At 38.7% G+C, this 24,651-nt stretch overlaps 1 protein-coding gene and 1 non-coding gene across 2 annotated transcripts in view; both read left to right on the forward strand.

Moving 5' to 3' along the window:
• The window catches only part of LOC114219777 (serine/threonine-protein kinase MRCK alpha-like), a 65,688-nt gene that overhangs the window by 20,322 nt on the left and 20,715 nt on the right, over nucleotides 1-24,651 (forward strand). The window contains exons 5-9 of the mRNA XM_088019103.1: nucleotides 1,729-1,839; nucleotides 15,052-15,135; nucleotides 17,413-17,518; nucleotides 19,087-19,223; nucleotides 19,877-20,016. Of these exons, the coding sequence (XP_087875229.1) occupies nucleotides 1,729-1,839; nucleotides 15,052-15,135; nucleotides 17,413-17,518; nucleotides 19,087-19,223; nucleotides 19,877-20,016 (578 nt within the window). The remainder of the gene's footprint in view (nucleotides 1-1,728; nucleotides 1,840-15,051; nucleotides 15,136-17,412; nucleotides 17,519-19,086; nucleotides 19,224-19,876; nucleotides 20,017-24,651) is intronic.
• On the forward strand, nucleotides 9,760-9,967 carry LOC114219827 (small nucleolar RNA U3). The gene has a single exon (XR_003611472.1). It is a non-coding gene; the product is annotated as a small nucleolar RNA U3 (small nucleolar RNA).

Genomic DNA, 24,651 nt, shown 5'->3' on the forward strand with positions numbered 1-24,651 from the left:
GGATTAGGTGTGAGGTCTTGGTGGAGCTTAACGTAAGTGACTCCATTTTGAGTATATTGTTTCTTTTTAACAACATTAAATATTAAGTGTATGAAAATAGCAAAACACACTGTTTTTCTTCTCCAGTATCATACAAAACACTGTGTGCATGCAACCCCAAGAAGGCTCCCCCTTGTCTTTGCACCGATCCCCTCCTATATAGAAATCCTGGAGCTGCCTCTGCGTTTTAAGATATTTTATAACTTTGGAAATCACTACGTATTATGTATTATATGTATTATGTATGTATTACATGTATGTATTATGTATTATATGATCTTCCAAACTCAATTTTAAAAATTTCTTAACATGAAGGGTGTTGGCCTTGAGTGCCTGTGTTTCTGTGTTGCTAAATAAGCAGGGGTTTGTATTGCACTTAATGCGTAACGCAGTGTAGGGGAGGAACAATTCTCCCCTCCTCTCTCTGGGTCTCTGTCTGGGCCTGAGAATTAAACTGACAACAGAGATTAACAAAACAAAAACATACAAGTTTTAACTGAATGTTCACTTGTATGCGAGAGTCTCCACAAGACAAGAAGTGACCAGAGCAGGAAGCTCTTACACCTTTTAGACAAAGAAACAAATTGTTTGTGGAGACTTGACACAATACAGGGGTTGGGGCTACGGGCAGTGAGTGCTGAAGAAGTAACTAGGAAGATATGGGCGAGTTGAGACGAGGTTTGTTTATACAGCCTTCCTGGCCCCAAATATCCCATCTCTGGTGATAAGAATGTCTTCCCTCCTCCTGGTACAGGGAGGGCACCTTTCACAGGGGAGATTTATCACCTGTTTTCAGGAAGACAAAAGAGGGTCAGAGTGTCCTTCTTGCACCGGACTGTTTCTCAAGTAACTTTAATTCAAAATAATCAATATACCAAATTGGCATACCTTCCTTAAGTGCTCCCACAGACAGATTTCTCTGTAGTTTCTAGTTCATTTCTCTATTACCCACTCTGAATGGAATCCACTTTTCGTTTGACATCTTAGCACTTCCCTTCCTTCCTTCCTTCCTTCCTTCCTTCCTTCCTTCCTTCCTCCCTCCCTCCCTCCCTCCCTCCTTCCCTCCCTCCCTTCCTAGGTTTTACTCACTTATTTGAGAGAGAGAGAGAGAGAGAACAAGCATGAGCAGGGCAGGGGCTGAGGGAGAGGGAGAGACAAACTCCCCGCGGAGCAGGGAGCCCAACGCGGGGCTCGATCCCAGGACCCCGGGATCATGACCTGAGTGCCCCCGGCGCCCCGTGCCAGCACGTGGCTGCAGAACGGAAGGGCCATGTGTGCGTGTGGAGCAGTGCTCAGTGCTGTGGTGGAGCAGGCTGCTCACTACGGCAGCACTGCAGCGGCAGCCTCGTATGTTGAAATACTTCTAACAAAAATACTAAAATGATAGCTTGTTACTGAGAAATACTGTGATGTTCATGACTGACATTAAGAACTGTGAATTCTAGGGCGCCTGGGTGGCTCAGTTGGTTAAGCGACTGCCTTCGGCTCAGGTCATGATCCTGGAGTCCCGGGATCGAGTCCCATGTCGGGCTCCTTGCTCAGCAGGGAGTCTGCTTCTCTCTCTGACCCTCTTCCCTCTCGTGCTCTCTATCTCTCATTCTCTCTCACAAATAAATAAATAAAATCTTAAAAAAAAAAAAAAAGAACTGTGAATTCTAAACAATGAGCTTCTGATTTTTTTTTTCCTAGACAGATCCAGTTGAGAACATATTTGAACAGAATCTCAAGATCAAGTTTTACATCAGTTCTGGGTCCACATCTCTGTCCTCACACAGTGGAGACGAAGCTGACCCAGTTAAGGTGCCTCCCTGGGGTAGCTTGGCTCCCGAACTCTCCACGTGCAACAAAACAAAGGGGGAACGAACCCCAATCAGAAAGAGAGCGGCATTTCTCTCCTAATCAAATATACTGCGTGGCTGGCACGGTCCCTTAGAGGGTATTAAGGTTAACTGGTACACTGGGAGACTTGAAACTCAGATGAGAACACTATTCCCGAAAGTCAGTAACAAATGACAAAGCTTCTACTGGGTCTTGAAGAACAGGCTTCATGACTGTGTCCACTCTGAAGTTTTCAGGAGTCAGGATAGAGCAGGGACATATCATATTGTAACACCAAGTCTGGGGTTATGTATAATTAGTAAGCTATAAAAATACATTTGTGACGATGCTTATTAAGGTTTGAGATAGTTTCTTTTTTTTTTAAATTTTATTGTTATGTTAATCACCATATATTACATCATTAGTTTTTGGTGCAGTGTTCCATGATTCATTGTTTGTGCATAACACCCAGTGCTCCATGCAGAACGTGCCCTCCTCAATACCCATCACCAGGCTAACCCATCCCCCTACCCCCTCCCCTCTAGAACCCTCAGTTTGTTTTTCAGAGTCCATCATCTCTCATGGTTCGTCTCCCCCTCTGACATACTCCCCTTTTTTGAGATAGTTTCTTATCTTCTGAACAATGGTACGTAAAACAATGCTTCATTGGCCTTTCCTTCATGTTACTTAGAGACTGTGAGTCGCTGCAAAAGAAAATATTTCCTCCAGAAGTCGATGGGTTTGGTGCCTCTCAGCTCACACGCTCCCTGTGCAGAAATGCCGTTCCCCTCCTGCTCTGCATCTCCTTCACCCAATTAATCCATTAATCCGGGCAGGGATTCCTTCCTGCCCGCTTTGGAATCTGGGGGCTGGGCCACAAGTTGTGAGGGGGGTGTATAGTTGGGAAAGCTTCGGTGTGCCTTGTAGCCAGGCCAGACGTTATCTGCAAATTCTGCTCAGATTCTCTGAAATTTTGATAACAGTTTTATCTCACTGTTTTAAAAGTTTAATGATGACGTATTTCCGTCAGAGAGGAATAATCTATCATAAATCCATACACCTATTGATATACCTACTGCTCACAAATTTAGCAAAACAGGGCTAAATTTCTGTTGTACACAATTTTTGTGTCAGATAAGAGACATTAGATGAACTGGAAAGCACTGGATGCATGACCTGCACTCTCCTCCCTCCTGGGAGGTTAGCGGACATCACCAGCAGATGTGTGCATTCTTCCGGCCACCTTCTTGTACATGGGCACGTGTCCTTCAAGTGTGGGGACTGCTTTGCTGGCTTAAAACACTCACACACAGAGTCTCCCTATTGTTGTACAACTAGCCGTGCTGAGACACTTCATTCATCCTGACTGCTGGGTGGTATTCCAGTGTATCAGAACACTTAGACTTACAGGACAGTGCTCCTTTTGATGCACATTTGGGTTGATTCCATTTCTCACTACCGCAATTTCTCCGTTATAACGAGCCTGTTGGTACCTGCTGCTTCAGTGGTAGTTCCCTCCCCCCAATCCATGATTTCAGTCATCTGCAGTCAACCAGGGTCCAGAAGCAGATGACCCTCCACCTGATACCCGCTCAGAAGGTCAACAGTCCCCTAACACCAGGTCCCAGTGTCCACAGCATTCAGCTCGCTTCATCTCATCACGGAGGCATTTTATCATCTCGCATCATCACAAGAAGAAGGGTGAGGACAGGTCAAGATGTTTTGGGGGAAGAGAGAGAGAGAGAGAGAGAGAGAGATCGACCACATTCACATAACTTTTATTACAGTATATTGTTAAAATTGTTCAATTTTATTATTATCGTTGTAATCGCTTACTGTTCCTAATTTATAAAGTAAACTTTTTCATAGGTATGTATGAATAGGAAAAATACAGTTTATATATACAGGATTTGTTACTATCTGTGGTTTCAGGCATTCACTGGGGGTCTATATACATATGGGAGAGTTTGTTATTATCACATATATGCATATTTTCAATATAAAATTTTGGCAACAGAGTGCCTTAATTTCTGGGGAATAGTTATAGATTTTATGGGAACTTTGCAGGTACAGTATGAATTTATTTTTCCTAGACTACTGAAGGCAGCCATCTGATTTTCTATCACCTCGAATACGTCAGCGTGTATTTCTTACAATTAAGAATATTCTCCTACACGTACCGTAATAGACTCTTAATCATAGGAAACAAACTGCGGGTTGCCGGAGGGGAGGGGGGTGGGGGGATGGGGTCACTGGGGGATGGGCATGAAGGAGGGCACAGGATGGAATGAGCCCTGGGTGTTATATAAGACTGATGAATCACTGAACTCTACCTCTAAAAATAATAATACACTATATGTTGATTAATTGAATTCAAATTAAAAAAATAAAGAAGGTAAAAAAAAGAATGTTCTCCTCCATATATATATATACCCCCACAGTGCAACCATTGTGCCTGACGGTGGCGCATTCCTACCGTCTGACCCTAAGGCCCCATTCAGGTGTCACCAGTTGGCCCCGTGGCGCCCCTCACAACAAAAGGATCCTGGTCAAAATCCTGCTGTGCGTGTGCTTGTCATCTCTCTTCGGTCTCTTCCCAACTGCAACAATTTCTTAGTCTTTGTTTGATTTTGTGACCTTGAGACTCTCAAAAGCCACAGGCCAGTGTCGAGTAGAATGCTCCTCATTTAAAAAAAAAAAAAAAAGTTTCGTCACGGCTTTACGCAGGTTACGCATTGCCGGCCAGAATACCCCAGAAGCGGTGTGGTTTTCTCATCTTTCTATCCCACCAGGAGGGATGTTTGCTTTGACCACTGCACTAAGGTGGGATTTTCCGGGCCTCTCTTTTCCTTGGTAAACGATAAGTATCATGTAGAGAGGTACTTTGAAACCATTTAAGTACCCTATTGCTCACCAAACTTTCCATTTATTTATACCTCTATGGACTCATGGTTTCTTATTTTATTCAATGGCTTACAATCCATTCGTGTCATTATTTATTCTGATGTCCATACAGTCGCAGATGTGGTCTGTGTAAGCCCTTTGGTATTGTGTCCTTCTGACGTGCCTTCATCATTCACTGAGCACCTTCTTTGTATCTGGCAGAACAAGACGCATCAACTCATCCATACGGTATTGCCCCAGCCCTGCATTCTGCCGTTTCTCCAAGGAACACTGATTGCTTTTAGTGGAGAATGGTATTCAGAAGTCTTGTTCTGAGTGTTAGGTGTGCCCACTGCTACTAGAGTATCACTATTCCAGGCCCTTTTACTACAGAAAACTTGTACATCAGTCTAAATGTAGAAAAAAATTTTTTAAGATTTATTTATTTTAAAGAGAGAGACAGTGTGCACGTGCCTGAGTGAGCATGAGCGCGGGGAGGGGCAGAGGGAGAGAAAGAATCCCACGCAGACTCCCCGCAGAGCACAGAGCCCTACGAGGGGCTCAGTCTCATTACCCTGAGATCATGACCGGAGCTGAAATCAAGAGTTGGCCGTTTAACTGGCTGAGTCACCCAGGTGCCCCCAAATCCATCAATCCATCAATCTATCTATCTATCTATCTATCTGTCTATCTATCTATCTATGAAAACTGAGTTCGTGCACACATAAATAACTAATTCCAATCCAACATTATAGGGTTCATTCTAGTTCTGTCTCTTTCCACATTTCTAAGTCACTCCTGTGACCAGTCTCCCATCTCTGCAGATAGCCCATCCTCACCCCACGTGGGCTCTGCATCCACACTCCAGGGTACCCTGCATGTGCACACTCCTCTGCCTGGAGCAGAGAGTTTCTGAGAATCAACTTCTACTCTTAACTTAGCTGCATGTAAAAATGCTCCTTTCCTTATGTCCATGTCAACACTGCCACCAGACACTTGAAATTTTGTAATTCTGATGGGTATAAAGTGGTATCTAATCATGGCTCTCATTCTGTCACACAGAGGTTTTTAAGTTATGGTTTTAACACTGTAAAATTCATCAGTCCTTTCTTTTATTGCTTGCACTTTTTCAGCGTTTTCTGAGAAATCCATTTCTATCCTATATCCTTCTATCCCAAAAGTTCCAAAAAGATTTTGAGGTTTTGCTTTTCGCATTTGGGAAATTAGATCTTTGCTTGCTAGGAGATACAAATCAACTATTGCCAGCATGATAGCTGTCCAAGCCCCTGCACTGACTTGTCTATTATTTCCCTGATAATTTGTACAGGCAGATTCCACTTCACTGTGCTTTGCTGTATTGCACTTCACAGACACTGTGTTTTTTACAAACTGAAGGTTTTTGTGGCAACCCCGTGTCAAACAGGCTCTTGGTGCCATTTTTCCAAGAGCATTTGCTCACTTCTTGTCTCCGTGTCACCATGCTGATAATTCTTGCAATATTTCAACTTTTTCACCACTACTGTATTTGTTATGTGATCTGTGATCAGTGACCATGACTCGCTGAAAGCTCAGATGATGGCACTTTTTAGAGATAAAGTATTTTCAAATTAAGATATGTACATTGTTTTTTCTTTTTTTATTATTGTAGTACAGTTGGCATATAATGTTATATTAGTTTCAGGTGTACAACATAGTGATTCAACAATTCGATACATTACTCAACACTCACCACCATAAATGTAGTCACCATACATTATGACATAATTACTGACTATATTCCCTATGCCGTACTTTTTCCTCTCCATGAGTTATTTATAAGTGGAAGTTTTATTTTTTATTATTTTTTTTAAATTTAAATTCAATTAGCCAACACACAGTACATCATTAATTTTTGATGTAGTGTTCAATTAGTGGCGTATACCTGGAAGTTTGTATTTCTTGATCCCCTCTGGTGACCACCAGTTTGTTCTCTGTATTTATTAGTCCATATCTGTTTTTTTGTTTGTTCGTTTTGTTTTTTGGATTCCATATATAAGTGAAGTCATATGGTATTTATCCTTCTCTGTCTTACTTCATTTAACATAAGACTCTCTAGGTCTAACCATGTTGCTGCAAGTGACAAGATCACATATTCACATCTTCTTTATCCAATCATTTATTGATGGATACTTGTGTTGCTTCCATATTTTGGCTGTCATAAATAATGCTGCAATAAACATAGGAGTGCATATGCCTTTTCAAATCAGTGTTTTCATTTTCTTTGGGTGAACACCCAGCAGTGGTATTACTGGATCATATGGTATTTCTATTTTTAAATTTTGGAGAAAACTCCATATTGTTGTCCGCAGTGGCTGCACCAGTGTGCATTCCCACCAACAGTGGATCAGGGTTCACTTCTCTCCACATCCTTGTCCGCACTTATTTCTTGTATTTTTGATAATAGCCATTCTGACAGGTGTGAGGTGGTATCTCCTTGTGTTTTTGACTTACATTTCCCTGACAATGCGTGATGCTGAGCATCTTTTCATGTGTCTGTTGGCCATCTGTACGCCTTCTTTGGAAAAAAAAAATGTCTATTCAGGTCCTCTGCCCATTTTAAAATCAGATTATTTGGCTTTTTGGTGTTGAGTTGCATGAGTTGTTTATATATTTTGGATATTAACCCTTACTGGATATAGCATTTGCAAAAATCTTCTCCCATTCAGGAGGCTGCCTTTTCATTTTGTTGATAGTTACCTCTGTTGTGCAAGTTTTCTGAAATTTTGGTGTAGTCCCAATAGTTTATGCTTGCTTTGTTTCTCTTCCCTGAGGAGACATGTCCATAAATATGTTGCAAAGGGTGATGTCCAAGAGATTACTGCCTACATTTTCTTTTAGGATTTTTATGGTTTCAGGTGTCCCATTTAGGTCTTTAATCCATCTTGAATTTATTTTTGCGTATGGTGTAAGAAAGTCGTCCTCATTCTTTTGCATGCAGCTGTCCTGTTTTCCCAACCCCATCTGTACCTTCCTTTTCTTACTGAGTGGTCTTGGCACCCTTGTTGAAAATCAGCTGATCATATAAGTGAGGGTTCATTTCTGGGCATTCCATTGGTGTATATGACTGTCTCATGTCAGAACCACACTTAGCTTTCTAAGTGTGAGACCCCCCAACTCTGTTCTTCTTTTCAATACTGTTTGGGCTCTTTGGATCCCTTGAGAGTCTATATGCATTTTGGGATAAATTTTCCTATTTCTGCAAAAAAACGTCTCTGAGATTTTGATAAGAATTGCACGGACTCTGTGGATCATTTTGGGTAATATGGACATCTTAACAATATTAATTCTTCTAATACATGAATATGGGATGTTATTCCATTTATTAGTGTCCTCTGGATTTCCTTCACCAATGTCTTGTAGTTTACAGTGAACAAGTTGTTTGCCTCCATGGTTAAGTTTATTCCTAAGCATTTTTTTTTTCTTTTCCATGCTATTACAAATGGAGCTTTTCTTTCTTCAGATATGATCATGTCATCTGTGAATAAATATCCATATATCCTCTTCCCACATAAATTTTAGAATAATATTGTTTATATCTATAACAAAGCCTTACAGTACTAGTATTTTGAGAGAAGCCGCATTAAACCTGTATTTAATCTAGAGAGAATTGGCATCTTTCCTATGCTGAGTCTTCCAATTCATGAACTCAGTATGCCTCGCCACTTATTCAGATATTCTTGGACTCTTCTCAACAGCATTTTGTGGTTTTGAGCACACAAGTCTTGGATGTGTTTTGTGAGATTTATAGCTAAGTATTTTTTTTTTTAGCAATTGTAGATGGTACTATACTTTTAGCTTCAATTTACATGTATTTGTTGCTAGTATTGTTGAAGTACAATTGATTTTTGTATGCTGATCTTGTAACTTGAGAACTTGCTAAGCTCATTAATTTCTAGGACGTTTGTGTGTGTGTGTGTGTGTGTGTGTGTGTGTGTGTGTGCGCGCGTGCAGATTCCTTGGACTATTCTATGATCGTGTCATCTGAAAATAGCTTCCTTCCTAATCTGTATGACTTTTCTTTCCTTTTCTTGCCCTACTGCCCTGGCAAGAACTTCTACTGCTATCTGATAAGAATGGACATCTCTTGTACTCATATTAAGGGAAAACAATTCAATCTTTCACCATTAATTATGATGGTAGTTAGCTGTAGGATTTTTGTAGATGCTCTTTATCAATTTGAGGAAGTGTCTCCCTTCCTAGGTTGTGGAGAGTTTTTATCACAAATGGATGTTAAGTTCTGTCAAATGCTTCTTCTGCATTAATGTATTATCTCATGAGCTTTCTGTTAGCCTGTTAATATGATAGATAACACTGATTGATTTTCAAATATTGGATCATGTTTACTTTCTTGAAATAAACACAACACTCATAATGTATATGCTTTGTATATACTGTGGAATTCTATTTGCTAATATGCTCTTAGACTTTTGTATCCACATTAATCCAGAATGTTGGTCAGTAGTATTTTCATGTGTGTACTGTGCTTGTCTGATTTTGCCATCATAGTAATACTGGCTTTATAGAATGTGTTGGGAAGTATTCTCTTTTATTTTGTAAAAAAAAATTATGGAGAATTATTGATAATTATTTTTTAAACATTTGCTATAAGTTTTCAATAAAGCTATTCTGGAGATTCCTTTCTGGGAGTTTTTAAATTATAAATTTGATTTCTTTAATAGTTATCAGGCTATTCAAATTACTTATCTCATATTGGCTGAGTTGTGGTAGTTTGTACTTTTGGAGAAATTGGGCCATTTCATTTAAGAGATTTCATTATGGATACATAATTTACTACTATATCGTGTCAACAACATTTTATCTGATCAAATCAAGTGTGTCAACTTCACCTCCCTGCACATCATTTTACTCTTCCCCATTTGTAATATAATTGTGTTACATATTTCTCTCTATGCACAGAGGGATATTAGACAGTGTTATAATGTTTGCTTCAACCATCTAACATAATTTAGAAAATTTATCAAGACTATACTTTCAGGGATCATTTCTATAGTTTCATTTCTATAGTTTGTTACTAGAGAGTTTCTCCGAATGTGTGGAGTACTCGAAACCACAAGGAGGAGACAGTGTCCCTTCCTGAGCGTGAAGCTTCTCCAGCTGCCCTTTGCCATTGATGATCGTTTTTCTCCTCCTTTGGGGGAGTAAGAGGGAGGGACACCGGTTGAATGGTTTCTAAAAAAAACACACACACACACACTATCCTATGTACCCACATTTTCACTCTTCCCATTTGATTCCTTCATTTCCTTTCTTGTAGAGAACTTACTGTAGCTATCCTAAGTATACTGCAGACAAGTTCTCTTAGAGATTTTGTGACTGTTTTGATTTACAAATCACTTAAAAAAATTAGTGGGCTTTAGGGGCACCTGGCTGGCTCAGTCAGTAGAGCATGCAACTCTTGATCTCAGGGTTGTAGGTTTGAGCTGCACACTGGGTGTAGAGATTATTTAAAAATAAAATCTTTTTTTTTAAGATTTTATTTATTTATTTGACAGAGAGAGAGAGAGAGAGAGAGAGAGAGAGATAGCGAGAGAGAGAGAGCATAGGCAGGGGGAGGGGCAGAGGGAGAGAGAGAGAGAAGCAGGCTCCCTGCTGAGCAAGGAGCCCAGTGTGGCCAGGACCCTGGGGTCATGACCTGAGCCAAAGGCAGATGCTTAACCGACTGAGCCACCCAGGTGCCTCTTAAAAATAAAATCTTTAGAAAAAATTAATGGACTTTATTTGGGGGTAGTTTTACATTCACAGAAAAATTTAGTGGCAAATACAAAGTTCTTACTTACCTGTCTCACCACCACCCACCCCACCCCCGCCCCTGTCCCAGTGTCTTCCATTATTAACAACTTCCATTGTTAACAATTTATGTACCAACACCAAAAGTGTGGTACATTTTGTTACAGTTATGAGCCATTATTATTAACTAAAGCCTATCGTTCAGGTTCACATTTTGGATTATACATTTTACAGATGTACAACGGGATAAATGACAAATGGACAATGACATGTATCTATCACGACAGTATCATATAAGTGCACTTTCACTGTCTTAACAATTCCTGTGCTCCACCGATTCTTCCCTTCCTCCCTCCGCCTGAAATCCTGGAAACCACCGATCTTTCTCCTATCTTCGTAGCTTTGCTTTTTCCACTGTCAGATAGTTGGAATCATACAGCTTTTTTCAGATTGGCTTCTTTCATTTAGCAGCGTGCATTTAATATGTTGTTGCTCTCTGGCTGTTTTCATTATTATTTTTTTTAATTCAATTTTTTGCCTTTAGTTTCCAGAAGTTTTACTACATTGTGTCTTCCATGTATTTCTTTGGGTTTATCCTATTTGGAATTCCGTCAGCTTCTTGAATCTACTATGTCTTTAGGCAAACTCAGGAAATTTTCAGACATTATTTCTCTGAGTACTTTCTCAGCCTCATTCTTTATATTCTCCTTCTGGGATTCTGATGTTAGATCTTTGGTAATAGTCCTATTTTTCCTGTCTGTTTTCTCTCTGATGTTCACATAGGATAACTGATATTGTTCTATCAAGTTGACAAATTCTTCCCTCTGTCCTCTTCATTTTTTTATTGGGCCATCCATTGATATTTTAATAATGATTATTGTATTTTTTTAATTTCTCAAATTCCACGGGTTCTTCTTTATATCTTCCATTTCTTTTATATTTTATATATATATTTTAAATACTTAAAAAATATCTTTTATATATATTTTAATATATTTTACAAGTTTTTAAAAAATGCTTCAGTTATTCTAGTTTCTTTGAGTCCATATAAAAATTAGAATCTACTCGTCCGTATCTACAAACACTCTTTCTGGGATTTTGATTGGTATTGCATTAAATGAATAGATTAATGAGAATTAATATACTAACTACATGGCATCTTCCAACTCATGAACACGATCTGTCATTCCATGTATTTAGGGCTTCTTTAATTTCTTTCATCAGTGCTTGGTAGTTGTCAGTCAACAGACCCTGTGCATGTTTTGTTAGGCTTATTTACATATATATGTAAATATATATTTACTTATTTAGTTATATATATATATTTAAATTTTAGAGGTACTGTAAATAGTATTTAAATAGTACTTAAAAAGCACTTTCCTATAGATGCAGTGCAATCCCAGTCAAAATTCTGGCAAGTTATTTTGTGGATATTGACAAATTGATTTTATAGTTTATACAGAGAGACAAAAGACCAAGAATAACCAACATAATATTGAAGGGGAAGAACAAAGTTGGGGGACGGATGCTACCCAATGTCAACATTTACTATAAAAGCTACAGTAATCAAGACAGTGTGGTATTGGTAAAAGAATAGACAAATAGATCAATGAGACAGAAAAGAAAGCCCAGAAATAGACCCACATAAATATAATCAACTGATCCTTGACAAAAGAGCAAAAGCAAAACAATGGAGCAAAGATAGTCTTTCAACAAACAGTGCTGGAACAACAGGACATCCACATGCAAAAGAATGAATCTAGACACAAACCTTACACTCTTCACAAAAGTTAACTCAAAATGGATCATAGATCTAAATGTAAAATGCAAAACTATAAAACTCACTGAAGATATCATAGGAGAAAATCTGGATGACCTTGAGTTTGGCAATGATTTTTAGATACAATATCAAAAGATAAGCTGGACTCCATTAAAATTAAAAACTCCTGTGTAAAAGACAATGTCAAGAGAAGGCAAAGACAAGTGACAGATTGGGAGAAAATATTTGCAAAAGACAAATTTAAACTATTATCCAAAATATACAAAGAACTCTTAAAACTCAACAATAAAAAAACAACTCAATTAAAAATGAGCCAAAGACCTAAATAGGTACTTCAACAAAGAAGATAGGTGGATTACAAATATGCATATGAGAATATGCTTCCAATCATACGTCATCAGAGAAGTACATATTAAAACAACAAGATACCACTACACACCTATCAGAATGGCCAAAATCTGGAACGCTGACAACACCAAATGCCAGTGCAGCAATAGCAACTCTCATCATTGCTGCTGAGTGGTACAGCCACTTTGGAAGACAGTCTGGCAGTTTCTTACAAATCTAAACATACTCTTACCATGTACTACCCTGCACCTATACTCCTTGATATTTACTTAAAAAAAAAAACCAAAAACTGATCTCCATATCGAATTATATACATGGGTGTTTATAGCAGCTTTACTCATAAATTCCACAACTTGGAAGCAACCAAGACGTCCTTCAGCAGGTGAATGGATAAATGGTACCTCCAGACAAGGGAACATTATTCACTACTAAAAAGAAATGAATTATTAAGCCATGAAAAGACATGAGGAGACCTTAAATTATTAATAAGTAAAAGAGCTAATCTGAAAAGTCTTCATACTGTACGATTCCAACCATATGACATTTGAAAAAGGCAAAACCATGGGTATAGTGAAAAGATCAGTGGTTGCCATAGTTTGAGGGAGAAGGGATGAATAGGTGAAGCACAGAGGATTTTCAAGGCTGTGAAAATACTCTGTACGATACCATAATGGTGGATACATGCCTATACATTTGTCCAAAACCACAGAATGTACAACACCAAGAGTGAACCCTAATGCAAACTATGGACTTTGAGTGATTATGATGAGTCAGTATTTCATTGATTCTAATTCTGGTGAGGGTTGTTGATAACTGGGGAGGCTATGCATGTGTGGGGGCAGGGAATACTTGGGAAATTTCTGTACTTTCCCCTCGATTTCTGTGAACCTTAAACGGTTCTGAAAAATTGTCTTAGTAAAAAAAAAAACAAAAACAGTTTCCAATTATTTATTGGTGTTACAGAGAAATACACTTTGTGTCATAGGATCTTACCAAACTTAGTAGTTCAAGATTTTTTTTCCTTTGACATTCCCTGGAGTTTTCTGTGCATACAATCATGCCCTCTGCAAATAGGACAGTTTGCTTTCTTCCTAACATGTGTACCTATCTTTTCTAATTCTGCCTGGCACACTGGCTAGGGTTTTCAGCTTGATGTTGAATAAGTGTGGTGGTAGTGGTCATTCTTGCCTTGTTTTCATTCTTCAGTGAAAGCATTTGATTTTTAATCCTGAGTGGTAATGCCTGCCTTTGTTTTTTTGTAGCTTTTTCATCCTGAGTGGTAATGCTTGCCTTTGTTTTTTTGTAGAGGCCTTTTATCAGACTAAGGAAGTGCTTCCTACTCCTAGTCTGTTGAGAGTTTTATCATGAATAGATGTTGAATTTGTCAAATGCTTTTGTATCAACTGGTATGATGTGGCATCTCTTCTTTAGACTGAAGATAGTCTCTTTTTAAACAAAAGAAAGCTAAAGCAAGGGTAATTCATCAATACATGTATCTAAGATTTTTAAGAGGGAATCTTTATCATATTCGTTTTTATAAATTCATATGAAAAAGTCTATTTAATGGGATATATAGTAAAAGGAGTGAAACACCATCAACTTTTTAAAGTATTTTTGTAAATTTGGCAAATGTCCTGGGTCTCCTGCATTTACTACCAAACTTGTATGTTTTCTCCATGGTATCTGCCATCCTGAAAGGAGGGACGTTCATCAAATCTGTATACTTACATCTTCTGCTCAACCACTTAACATCTTCCTTACAACTGGGCTGTACTTCCCAGTAACACCCACAAGCATCCAATTCTTCCCATTTCAAGAATTATTTTCTATTCGTTCCCAGGAAAGAAATGTTTTATATCATATAAACAGCAAAATTTTATATAGTTGTTGAAGTCTAACTACATAAAGGTGATCTAGATTACCTAAGAATATCTTTAGATAGTTAGTACTCACAAAATCTTGCTGAACCCTCTGTAATTGATTTTAATATATTTCTATATGTGTACAGCCATAAAACCCCCATTTACACTTATAAATCAGGTATTTCAAAGAGTCTTTTGAGGATTCTGATCATATATCTACTTAGTAAAAGTCCCTTTCAAATATACTTATGATTAGCATTCTTTTAATGTAGTACACATGCTATGCTATAATATTTTAAAATAGCCAACCTGCAATAAATTGTATAAAATATACATATATTTTGTTTGTAAAAAGTGAAGCATATATCTAAATTACTTAAAATATCTTTTCACCACTGTAAGAATTTTAATTTTACTATGTTTTTGTCTATTAACAAGTATAATTCTTTTGCCTCACTTGAGGAATTATTTAATTTTTATAATTTTGGAGATAGATGTAACTTGCCCTTGTTTACTTTCATTTCCTTGATTCAGATTGTAGATTCTGCTCATCTACCGGTTCACACACCAACAATAAAGAGAAAAGAATGTCATAGTAGTATCCTCTTTCCAACCAAGGTACGTGATTTAATTATAAGCTTAGCGAGTTCCTTTCAAAATGAGAATAAATTGGTTTTGCTGTTACTGTCTTGGCATTTATCAAAATTTTTTTGCAGTCACATTCATCAAACCTCCGATCAGATTTAAAAATTTACACAACAGAAAATTCCACTGTAAAAATCTTCTTAAGGTTTGAATACAGCCAATACAAGGGTAAAACATTTAGTGACAATTTCAGGGGAACGTCTTTTCTATTAAATGGGCTTTGTTGTGTCTGTCAAGTCTCATTCAGAAATTATAGATGATGGTAAACTAATTAATCGAGTTTTGCCTTGAAATCTGCTCAAGGGATTCATATGCTGTATCTCATAACTTACTCCCAGATAAATTCTAAATTCAGCCGTAATTCAAATGTAAAACTGAAACCACGTAAGCACTAGAAATGTACTAGAAAGTCTTATAATTTTGGAGGAGAGAAAGCCTTTGGTTTTTGAATCGATATACTGCCTATTTAACAAATAATTAAAAATGACCAAAATATTCAAAGCATTCCTCTTTATTAGCAATAAGTAACCAGAGGCTGTAACAAATAGCAATAAGAAGAAAATTCATAAATACAATAAACCTGTTTTCCCAAACCTGATGGCAAATATTATCATAAATGATGAAACACTAAATCTTTTCAATTAAAACCAGGAACGGTATAAAATTACCCCATATCACCATTAGTATTCAGTAGTTTCTAAGCAATGCAATAAAAATGAAAATAAAATGACGGGAATAAACATTGGAACATAAAAGTCTTTCATAAGAGTGATATGATTGTTTGCCCACAACACCTAAGAGACTCTGGTTTAAAAAAAACAACCAAAAACCTACTAAAATTAATAAGGTAATTTGAACATAAGGTAAATATATAAAATAATACAGGTTATCTCTGTTATATAATGAATATCTAGAAAAGAAATAGAAGATATTTATATGCCGAGATCAACAAAAATATATATTAAAACTAAGAAAAAAATACACATGATGAGGATTTTGTCGAAATTAATGTATTATAAGGCAGTATCAATTAGAGTATCAAAAGTATTTTATTTTCTTCTCTCCTGTTTTCCTTCCCTTTTTCCCCTGGGGACTTGTGGTTAATCACAGTATATTAAAAAAGGCATACATCTCTGCTTTCTAATGAAAGCCAATAAAGGGAGAAAAAAGAACAGGCAAATAAGTCGGCACAAGGTTGGAAGATGAAAGCCTGGGTGAGGTTAGCAGAGCTGAGAAATCTGCATGCCAAGTGATGGGGAGGGCCTACCGAAGAGTCACAAGACAGTCGGTCCCCCGGTCCCCTGGAAGCCTAGAAAGACTCAGGGATTGGAGGCACCAGGTGCCCCAGGAGGGGAGGGTGATGTGCCGCTCTGCAAATGAGGGCAAACTGAAGACCTGAAGAGGGTGCAGGGAGCCCAGTCCACACACACTGCCCACGGCAGGGCCTGCAGACGCTGCCCTTTTGTCCACTTTACGACGAGGAAAAAGATATACAAAGGAGAGCAAACTTGCAAACTAGTGTTTGGAGAAGCCAGAGTTTGTTAGGATTTACTTATTGCTAACTTATGATAACAAAGAGGCATGATCAAGAAATGGATAGTCCTCGGTGGGTGACTGATTTGTTGCTAATTCTGTGACGGCATTTGCAGGTTTCCTCGTTGGGGTTTCAGTTAGAAATTTCCAGATGCCCTCTGTCTCAGAGAGGAGGGCATAGCCTGCGTCACTGGACCTTCCAATTCATGATTATTTTTTTATTGACATTAGAAAATGAAACACATGATTTGCTAGAGAGAGAAAATTTTGAAATTATCCTTTCCTTCCAAAGAAGGTATAAAAACCATGTTATTTTTTGCTTACCCTTCCTCGTTAAAGTATATACACAAAGGCAATTCTCACTCCACCCACTGATAAGGAAACAATTGAAGAATCTGTCAGGCGAGAAAGCATCTTTGCAAGGTTCAGGATATATTGGCCCAAATAAAAGCCAGGCTTGATGTATTTGTTTCCAAACAGTATTAATGAATACAATTCTCCTCCTCTTCTTCCTCTTCTTGGTAATGTTTTTTGGATCTCTTGCTCAACATTTCCTAATTATGAAGTAATAAGGGGACAAAAATCTTCCATTCTGGTGAGAAAGTGGGGGAGCTGCTTTTCTTTGTGCATAAAATGATATTTGGGGCAAGGATTTGTGACCAGAATCACCTCTTCCATGTTATTTCACCCTCAGTGCTTGGTTGGTCTGTCTTGTAGAGTAAGAGCCACCGGTTTTTCCTCACATCCTTCACTGCCCCCACCAAGTGTCACCAGTGCACGTCTCTGATGGTGGGTTTGATAAGACAAGGCTGTGCCTGTGACGGTAAGAGCCGGGGAAGAGAGGTGTGGGGGGGCCAGGGCCGGCAGGCATCTCTATACTCGCGTGCCCTCGGCCGCCGGGGCTGCCGGCAAAGCACACACCCTGGGTGGCGCGTTAACACACAAATGAATGGCTCACAGGCCAGAAGTCTGGGATGAGGGGGCCAGCATGGTCCGGTTCTGGTGAGAGCTCCCTTCAGGGGGGCAGACAGCTGGCTGCTGATTGTACCCTCACAGGGCAAAGGGGCCTGGGAACTTTCTGGGGCCTCTTTCGTGAGAGCATCCCTCCCGTTCATGAGGGTTCCACCCTCAGTTCCTGAGCGCCTCGCACAGGTCCCACCTCCGAGTACCACCACACGGGGGGATATGATGTCAACACACGAGATTTGCAATACGTTGTTAAGCGAAAATTTTGTTCTCTGAATTACAGAAGCATGGCAGTAAAGCGATCCCTTTGCTAAAAATCTCTCTGAATCTGTTTCATATTGGAAAGACTGGACCCATGGCCACTGGGAATGTCTGGGGGGACCTTGGCACTGTGTGACTCCAGGCTTTTCAGCCTGTGAACGCTGTCCTCGGAGGTCCTGTTGTGTAGCCTGCAGGCAGGGCCATATCTACTAAGAACATGCATTTCGCTATATTTTGTTCTCTGTAGCACTGGTAGAGCACGAGGACCAAATTCACTAGTTTATGTGGCAGGGAAATGGAACACTTTTATCGGTGAGTTGTAATTGCTTTATTCAACTCATTTAATTTATTGTGGTAAACATTATTGTAAGGGAGCAATGTGCTTTTGGAGATACCGAACAGTGGATCACTGTGCCCTTGGGCAAGGAATGAGGGAAACTTCTAGGGAGCAGACCCTGTGCCGTGGCTTCCCTTAGCCGGTCCTGTCCAGCGCTCAGTCCAGGACACGGCACTAAGGGGGACAACTTTCCCGCCCTCAGCACTGCCGCGGTTGGAGGCGCCCTAACCGTAATCGCAACCTAGTGCGTGAAACAAAACAGGGTTTAAAGTGGGGGATTATAAATGATATATATTATAAGTATAATATCGTTCCAGGGCTGAGAGGGCAGGCTCTGAGCTGAGTGCTCAGGAGCGTCTCCTGCCTCCAGCGTGGCTAGGTCTCTGCCTAGCCCGGGACAGCTGCTACTAGGGTCAGAAAAAGATGACAAAATCAGGAAGCAGCCACCACGGGGGCAGCTCCCAGACCCTGCTACTTCTGCCAGGATCAGGAAAGGCCCTGCAACTTGCAGTGTGCCGAATCAGGACATCACCCACAGGATAAGGCCACCACGGCAGCTGGGACCTCACAGCCCTCCGGGCTGGATCCATTTAGTAAAGTGGGTGGTCTGCATCCTGCACCTCTCCCCGCCTGGCTCAGCTCAGTCTTACAGAAAGTCCTCTTACTAGTGGAACTTCAATCAGGGCCAAAACTCAGCTGCAAGGAGTCTGGAAAATGTAGTTTTTAGCATTTTGACCCCTCTAAGAGCAGACAGAACTGCAGAGGGGGGTGAGGGAGTAAAACCATTGTGTTTCCTGCTATCATGTCTCTTTATTCCCTTCAAAAAGCATGTGGATTCTCATGTCACACAACCTGTGTAGAAAAAGCTCCAAGAGCTTGTCCCGTGCCTTCTCAACAGGAGAAAGGTGCCCTCTGTCTAGATGCACAGGAAGGCATAGGAACAGCCTATGAGGGCCATGTCTGGGTAAGTGTCAATATTTGGGGTTTAGATGAACTCTAGATAAGTTTATTAATCACCTTACACTCTGTGAGCACATTTGTAAAAAAGAGTTATATAATATTTGTAACAGGTTACACAATACAAATCATATGCAAATCAACATATTTGTTCCACCCTGAGAAGCTAGTTTGAGAACAAAATTTAGCTGTCCCCAATAGGATATTTTTAAATGTTAAAAGCTTTCTGTGCAAACCTCACCCTGTGATGAACAAATGTTGAAAACTAATAATGGAACTTTGAATTCCAGTCAGCAATGACAAATTTTGAGACTAAAAGTAAAATAACCTTTCTGAGAAATATTTAAAATCTGAGTTGAATTTGAGGCATGGTGTTACCAAATTTGAATTTAATGTTACCAGAGACAAAGAGACAAGTGTCAATTTTATTTTCACAAGAGATATTCAGTCTTAAAGGAATTCCCTTGTTTTTAAAAATTTCAATTATGTTATAGACAGTTCTGTTCCACATCTTTAACAAGAAAAGTGACAGATTGATAACACATTTATTATTTTAATTTTATATGTAATAGTTGGATAGTATTTGATGTTTCAGCTCGGATTGTTTTTATTTGTTGTTGTTGTTGTTGTTGTTGTTGTTTTTTAAAATCAAAACTAAAGATCCCAAAGAAAGCAGGGCTGAAGAAAGGATGGCAGAGAGCACTAGCTATAGTTTGTGACTTCAAGCTCTTCCTGTATAATATGGATGAAGAAAAAGACTCAAAACCCAACGTTGTCGTGAGTCAAGTGATTGACATGAGGTAAGCTTTGAAAGAGAGATTTTTTTTAATTAAAAAAAATGGGAATAAAAATGGTTTCTGATATTTTCTTTAAATACTGTTGTCATTAAAATTTAACTTTATGTTAAACTTCCTAATTTTCTCCATTGCCATGTAAACTTCAAAATAGAAGATTTTTGTCTAAAGTTTGCATCACCACCCTTAAGGTATGGATTATAATTCAGGGCGATATTTCTAAGAGTTTTTTACTCAAAAGTTATCTTCTTTGTGTGTGTGTGTGTGTGTGTGTGTGTGTGTGAGTGTGTGTGTGTGTGTGTGTGTGTGTCTGCGGCAAGAGAAAAAATAGCATCTCAAAACCAGACACTTCATAGTGAGATGTAATTCACACACCATAAATGTCACCATTTTAAAGTGTGCAATTCACCAGTTTTTAGTATGTTCACAAGGTTATACAACCATCACCACAATCTAATTTTAGAACATTTTCATCATGCCAAAAAGAAACCATGTATGCATTAGCAGTCATTCTACATTCTCCCTTGCCCCAAGCCCCTGGCAACCACGAATCTATTTCTGTCTCTACGGATTTGCCCACTCTGGTTATTTCACATAAATGGAATCATATGTGAAGTTTGCCTTTGGCTTCCTTCACTGAGCATACTGTTTTCAAGTTTCCTCCATGCCGCCTGTATCCATATTTCATTACTTTTTACGGCTTATGCCCTTTTTTAGGTTGAGGAAATTCCCATCTATTCTTAGTTTGTTAAGTGTTTTTATCGGGAAAGGGTGTTGGATTTTGACAAATGCTTTTGCTGTGTCTATCGAGGGAGTCATATGGTTTTTTTCCCTTTTATTATGGTGTATTACACGATTGATTTTTTAAATATAGAACCTACCTTACATTCCTGGGATAAATCCCGCTTGGTTATGTTGTGAGAAAAATAGGAATATCCTTTTTACATGCTGCTGGATTGGATTAGCTGCAAATTTATTGAGGACTTTTCCATCTGTATTAATACAGAATATTGGTCTATAGTTTTCTTTTATTAGATATTTTTGCCTGGTTTTGGTGTTAGAGTAATAATGGCCTCAGAATGCATTGGAAAGTACTCTTTCCCCTCTTATTTTTTTGGAAGAATTTGTGAAGGATTTGTATTAAATATGTTTGATAGAATTCACTAATGAAACCATCTGGTCTTGAACTTTTATTTATGGGAAGTTTTCTGATGACTATCTCAATCTCTACTTGTTATAAATCCATTCAGATTTCTATAGCCTCCTGAGTTAGCTTTAATACTTTTGTTTCCTAGGAATTTTTCTATTCTTTTATATTTTCTAATTTTTTTGGCATGTCATTGTTCATAGTATTCCCTTATACTTCTTTTAATTTCTGAAAGGTCGGTTAGGTATGTTCCCTCTCTCATTTCTGATTTTAGTAATTTGAATCTTCTCTCATTTTTTTCTTGGTTTAGCTAAAAGCTTGCCAATTTTATTAATCTTTTTAAAGAACCGAATTTTGCTTTTCTTGATTTTCTCTTGTTTTTCTATGTTCTGTTTTATTAATTTCCACTCTTTCTTTGTTACTTCCTTCCTTCTGTTTATTCTGGGTTTAGTTTGCTCTTTTTTCTAGGTAACTAAGGTGGAAAGTTAGGTTATTGAGTTAAGATCTTCATCTAATTACTCCTTTTGCCCCCCTTCGTCTCGTCTCTAACTTTGGGATTCCCATGATGTGTATCTTAGTATTATTTATGATGTCCTGCAGGTCTCTGAGGCTCTGTTCATTTTTCTTCATTCGTTTTGCTTTCTTTTTCTTAGATTGGATAATATTAACTGACCTATCTTCAGGTTCAGTGATTTTTGTCTTCTGCTTACTCAAATCTGTTTTTGACCCCCACTAGTGAATTTTTCATTTCAGTTATTTTACTCTTCAACTTCAGAATTTCTATTTGGTTCTTTTTTTTACAATTTTGGATTCCTTATTGATATTTTCTATTTGGCAAGACATCATTCTTATAATTTTCTTTAGTTCTTTAGCCGTGGCTTCCTTTAGGTCTTCAAACATATTTAAAATAGCTGATTTAAATCTTTGTCTAATCAATTCAACATATGGGTTTCCTGGGGAACAGTTTCTGCTGGCTGCATTTTTCCTGTGTATTGGTCAAACTTTTGTGTTTCTTTGCATGTCTTATAAATTTTTCTTAAAAAGTGGATATTTTAATTAATGAAATTGGCAACTCTGGTAATCAAATTCCACCTCCTCTCCAGGATTTGTTGTTGTTGTTACTTGTAATTGTTGTTTGTTTCTTTGGTGACTTTTCTGAACTAATCTGTAAAGTCTTTATTCTTTGTCATGTGTGGTCACTGAAGTCGCTACTTTGTTAGCTTCATCGTCAGCTAATGACTGTGCAGAGATTTTTTTTAAGCATCTGGATCCATTATATCTCCCAGTCTTTGCTGAAGGGCTTTGTGTGCAAATTGGGGCACTCCTTCAGTACTCAGCCAGGCAGTTGACAACATTGTCCTAGCTTTTACTTTCTACTTACTCAAGTCCTTAAGAATAATGAAAGAAATAATGGCTGAAAACTTCCCAAATTTGATGTAAAACATTAATCTACACATCCAAGTCAGCAAGAAGTGAGAACTTATGGCCTTCTCAGGTCTTTCCTGAGTATGGTACAGCCCGAGGAATGTTCATAGCCCTATACATGTGCATCGACATCTAGATTCTTAGCAACATGCCCGAGCTTTTCAAAGACCCTACGGACATCTCACGTCCTATCTTATCTTTTCAAGATTTTTGATTAATCTCTTTTTTTCCCCCATTGTTAAACACTGCCTAGGCAGCTGTGTAGTTGAGATGCTTCCTGGTAGTTGTTTTCTATAAATGCCCCTTGGGGATAGATTTTTCAAACTTGGAGAGCTTTGAGTTAAGTCAAATACACCAGTTTCTTTCTAATACCTCCTCCTCTTTTCTGCTCCCCCCAGTATCCATGGGCTTCTAGGATGCACTGTAAATAGGCTGCCATTTTTCAAGGCTACTGAGGAGCTGGAAAATGGAGCATGCAACTAGGGCAAGTTAAATCACCACAAAGCTCATGATTCCCACCAAGATTTAGCTGTTTTTCTTGAATAAATCCTCCTCAGATTGCCACAAACTCTGGTTATAGAGTTCTGAAAAATTTGATTTTTGATTAATATTACCAGTTTTTTCCCTCTTTTTTTTTTATGAAGGAGAGAATCTTCAGAGATCTTTACTCTGCCATTTTTGCAGATGTTTAAGTGTTTATTATTAAGTAATTATTGAATTATTGAATCATTGAATCAGTGAACTTGTAGCAAGTGTATCTTATTGAAAGAGATGAAATAATATGTTCTCCCCCCCCCCCCATTCTGAATCTCTTAAGTCCCTTTGCACATTCCTCTTAGTGTATCTGGGTATCTCTCCTTGGCCTTTTACTCTTCCCCCTCTGCATACATCCAAGGTGATCCCATCATTTCCTGTGGCTCCAGGTATCACCTGCACCATGATGATATGCTCTGCCTGAATGTTCTATCACAGATTATTTGGGTCTCCATATTTGTCCTGTCTTATTTTGATTCCTTACTCAAAAACTCTGTTCTATATTCTTCACACTAGTTAATGTCACCCTTGTCAGAAATTTGATAGTACCTTGAATAACTGGCACAGGAAACCAGATTATCTTGAAGGTGACTTTGAAAGATTAGTCTGGCAGTAGATTTATTTTTTATGTGAGAGAGAGAGAGTGTTTGGTGTTGGGGATGGGAAATGAAAGCAATGCTGGAGTCAAGTCCAGCTTGCGATCGTCCTTTCTTCAGATTGAATGAGTGTCTGCGCTAATGTGATGGCTCCAGAATTACAAAAGAAGAGATGGGTACAAGAAATACTACTAAAGTGATCTCACAGAGAAAGGAAAATGAAGAAAAGAGTAACAATAATAGATGGTACCGAGGTTTTAAGTCATGAAGAATGAGAAAGGGTAACAGCAGTAAAGTTATAATGGAGAATGATCATATTGGGGGAAAGATATAAGTTAGTTTTAGGTGTTGAAGCAGCAGAAAATCATCAAGTGAGCCAGATCAAACAGACTTCTACTTTCAACCAAAGTGGAGTAACAGGGGCTCAGGGTGCGGGACTGGCCCAGTCAGAAAAGCATGTGACTCGATCTCGGGGTTGTGAGTTTGAGCCCCATATTGGGTGTAGAGATTACTAAAAAGAATTTTTTTTTTTTTTAAATGGAGTCCCCTGTTACAGGGACCATATTTAACCTTCCCTCTGAAACAACCAAGAAACTGATTTAAGGTGCTGGACATCAGATAATAAAAGGCAGTGACTCCTAAAAAGTGTAAACATATGAGGTGATCTCTATATTTGCCTCAAGTTACTGCCCTGTGAGAGTTTCTAGGACATAACACAGGAAGTGGAATTCCAGGCAGAGCCAGGTAGACTCCTAGAGTTGAAGACATGGAGCTGACAGGGAGAGACAGAGAAATCTCCAGGGATCTACAGAAGATCTCATTCAAGGAGTCAGCAAATTACTGATCAGCACATGCATGTGAGGAAACTACCAGATGCCAGTGAAAGAACCACCTGAAAGATTAGAGAGAAGAGTGCCTGTTCCAACCAGCCAGACTGGA

The sequence above is a fragment of the Eumetopias jubatus genome, unplaced genomic scaffold (assembly GCF_037043125.1).
Source record: "Eumetopias jubatus isolate StellerSeaLion01/CBP00866 unplaced genomic scaffold, mEumJub1_p1.0 scaffold_15, whole genome shotgun sequence".
Classification (NCBI taxonomy): Eukaryota; Metazoa; Chordata; class Mammalia; order Carnivora; family Otariidae; genus Eumetopias; species Eumetopias jubatus.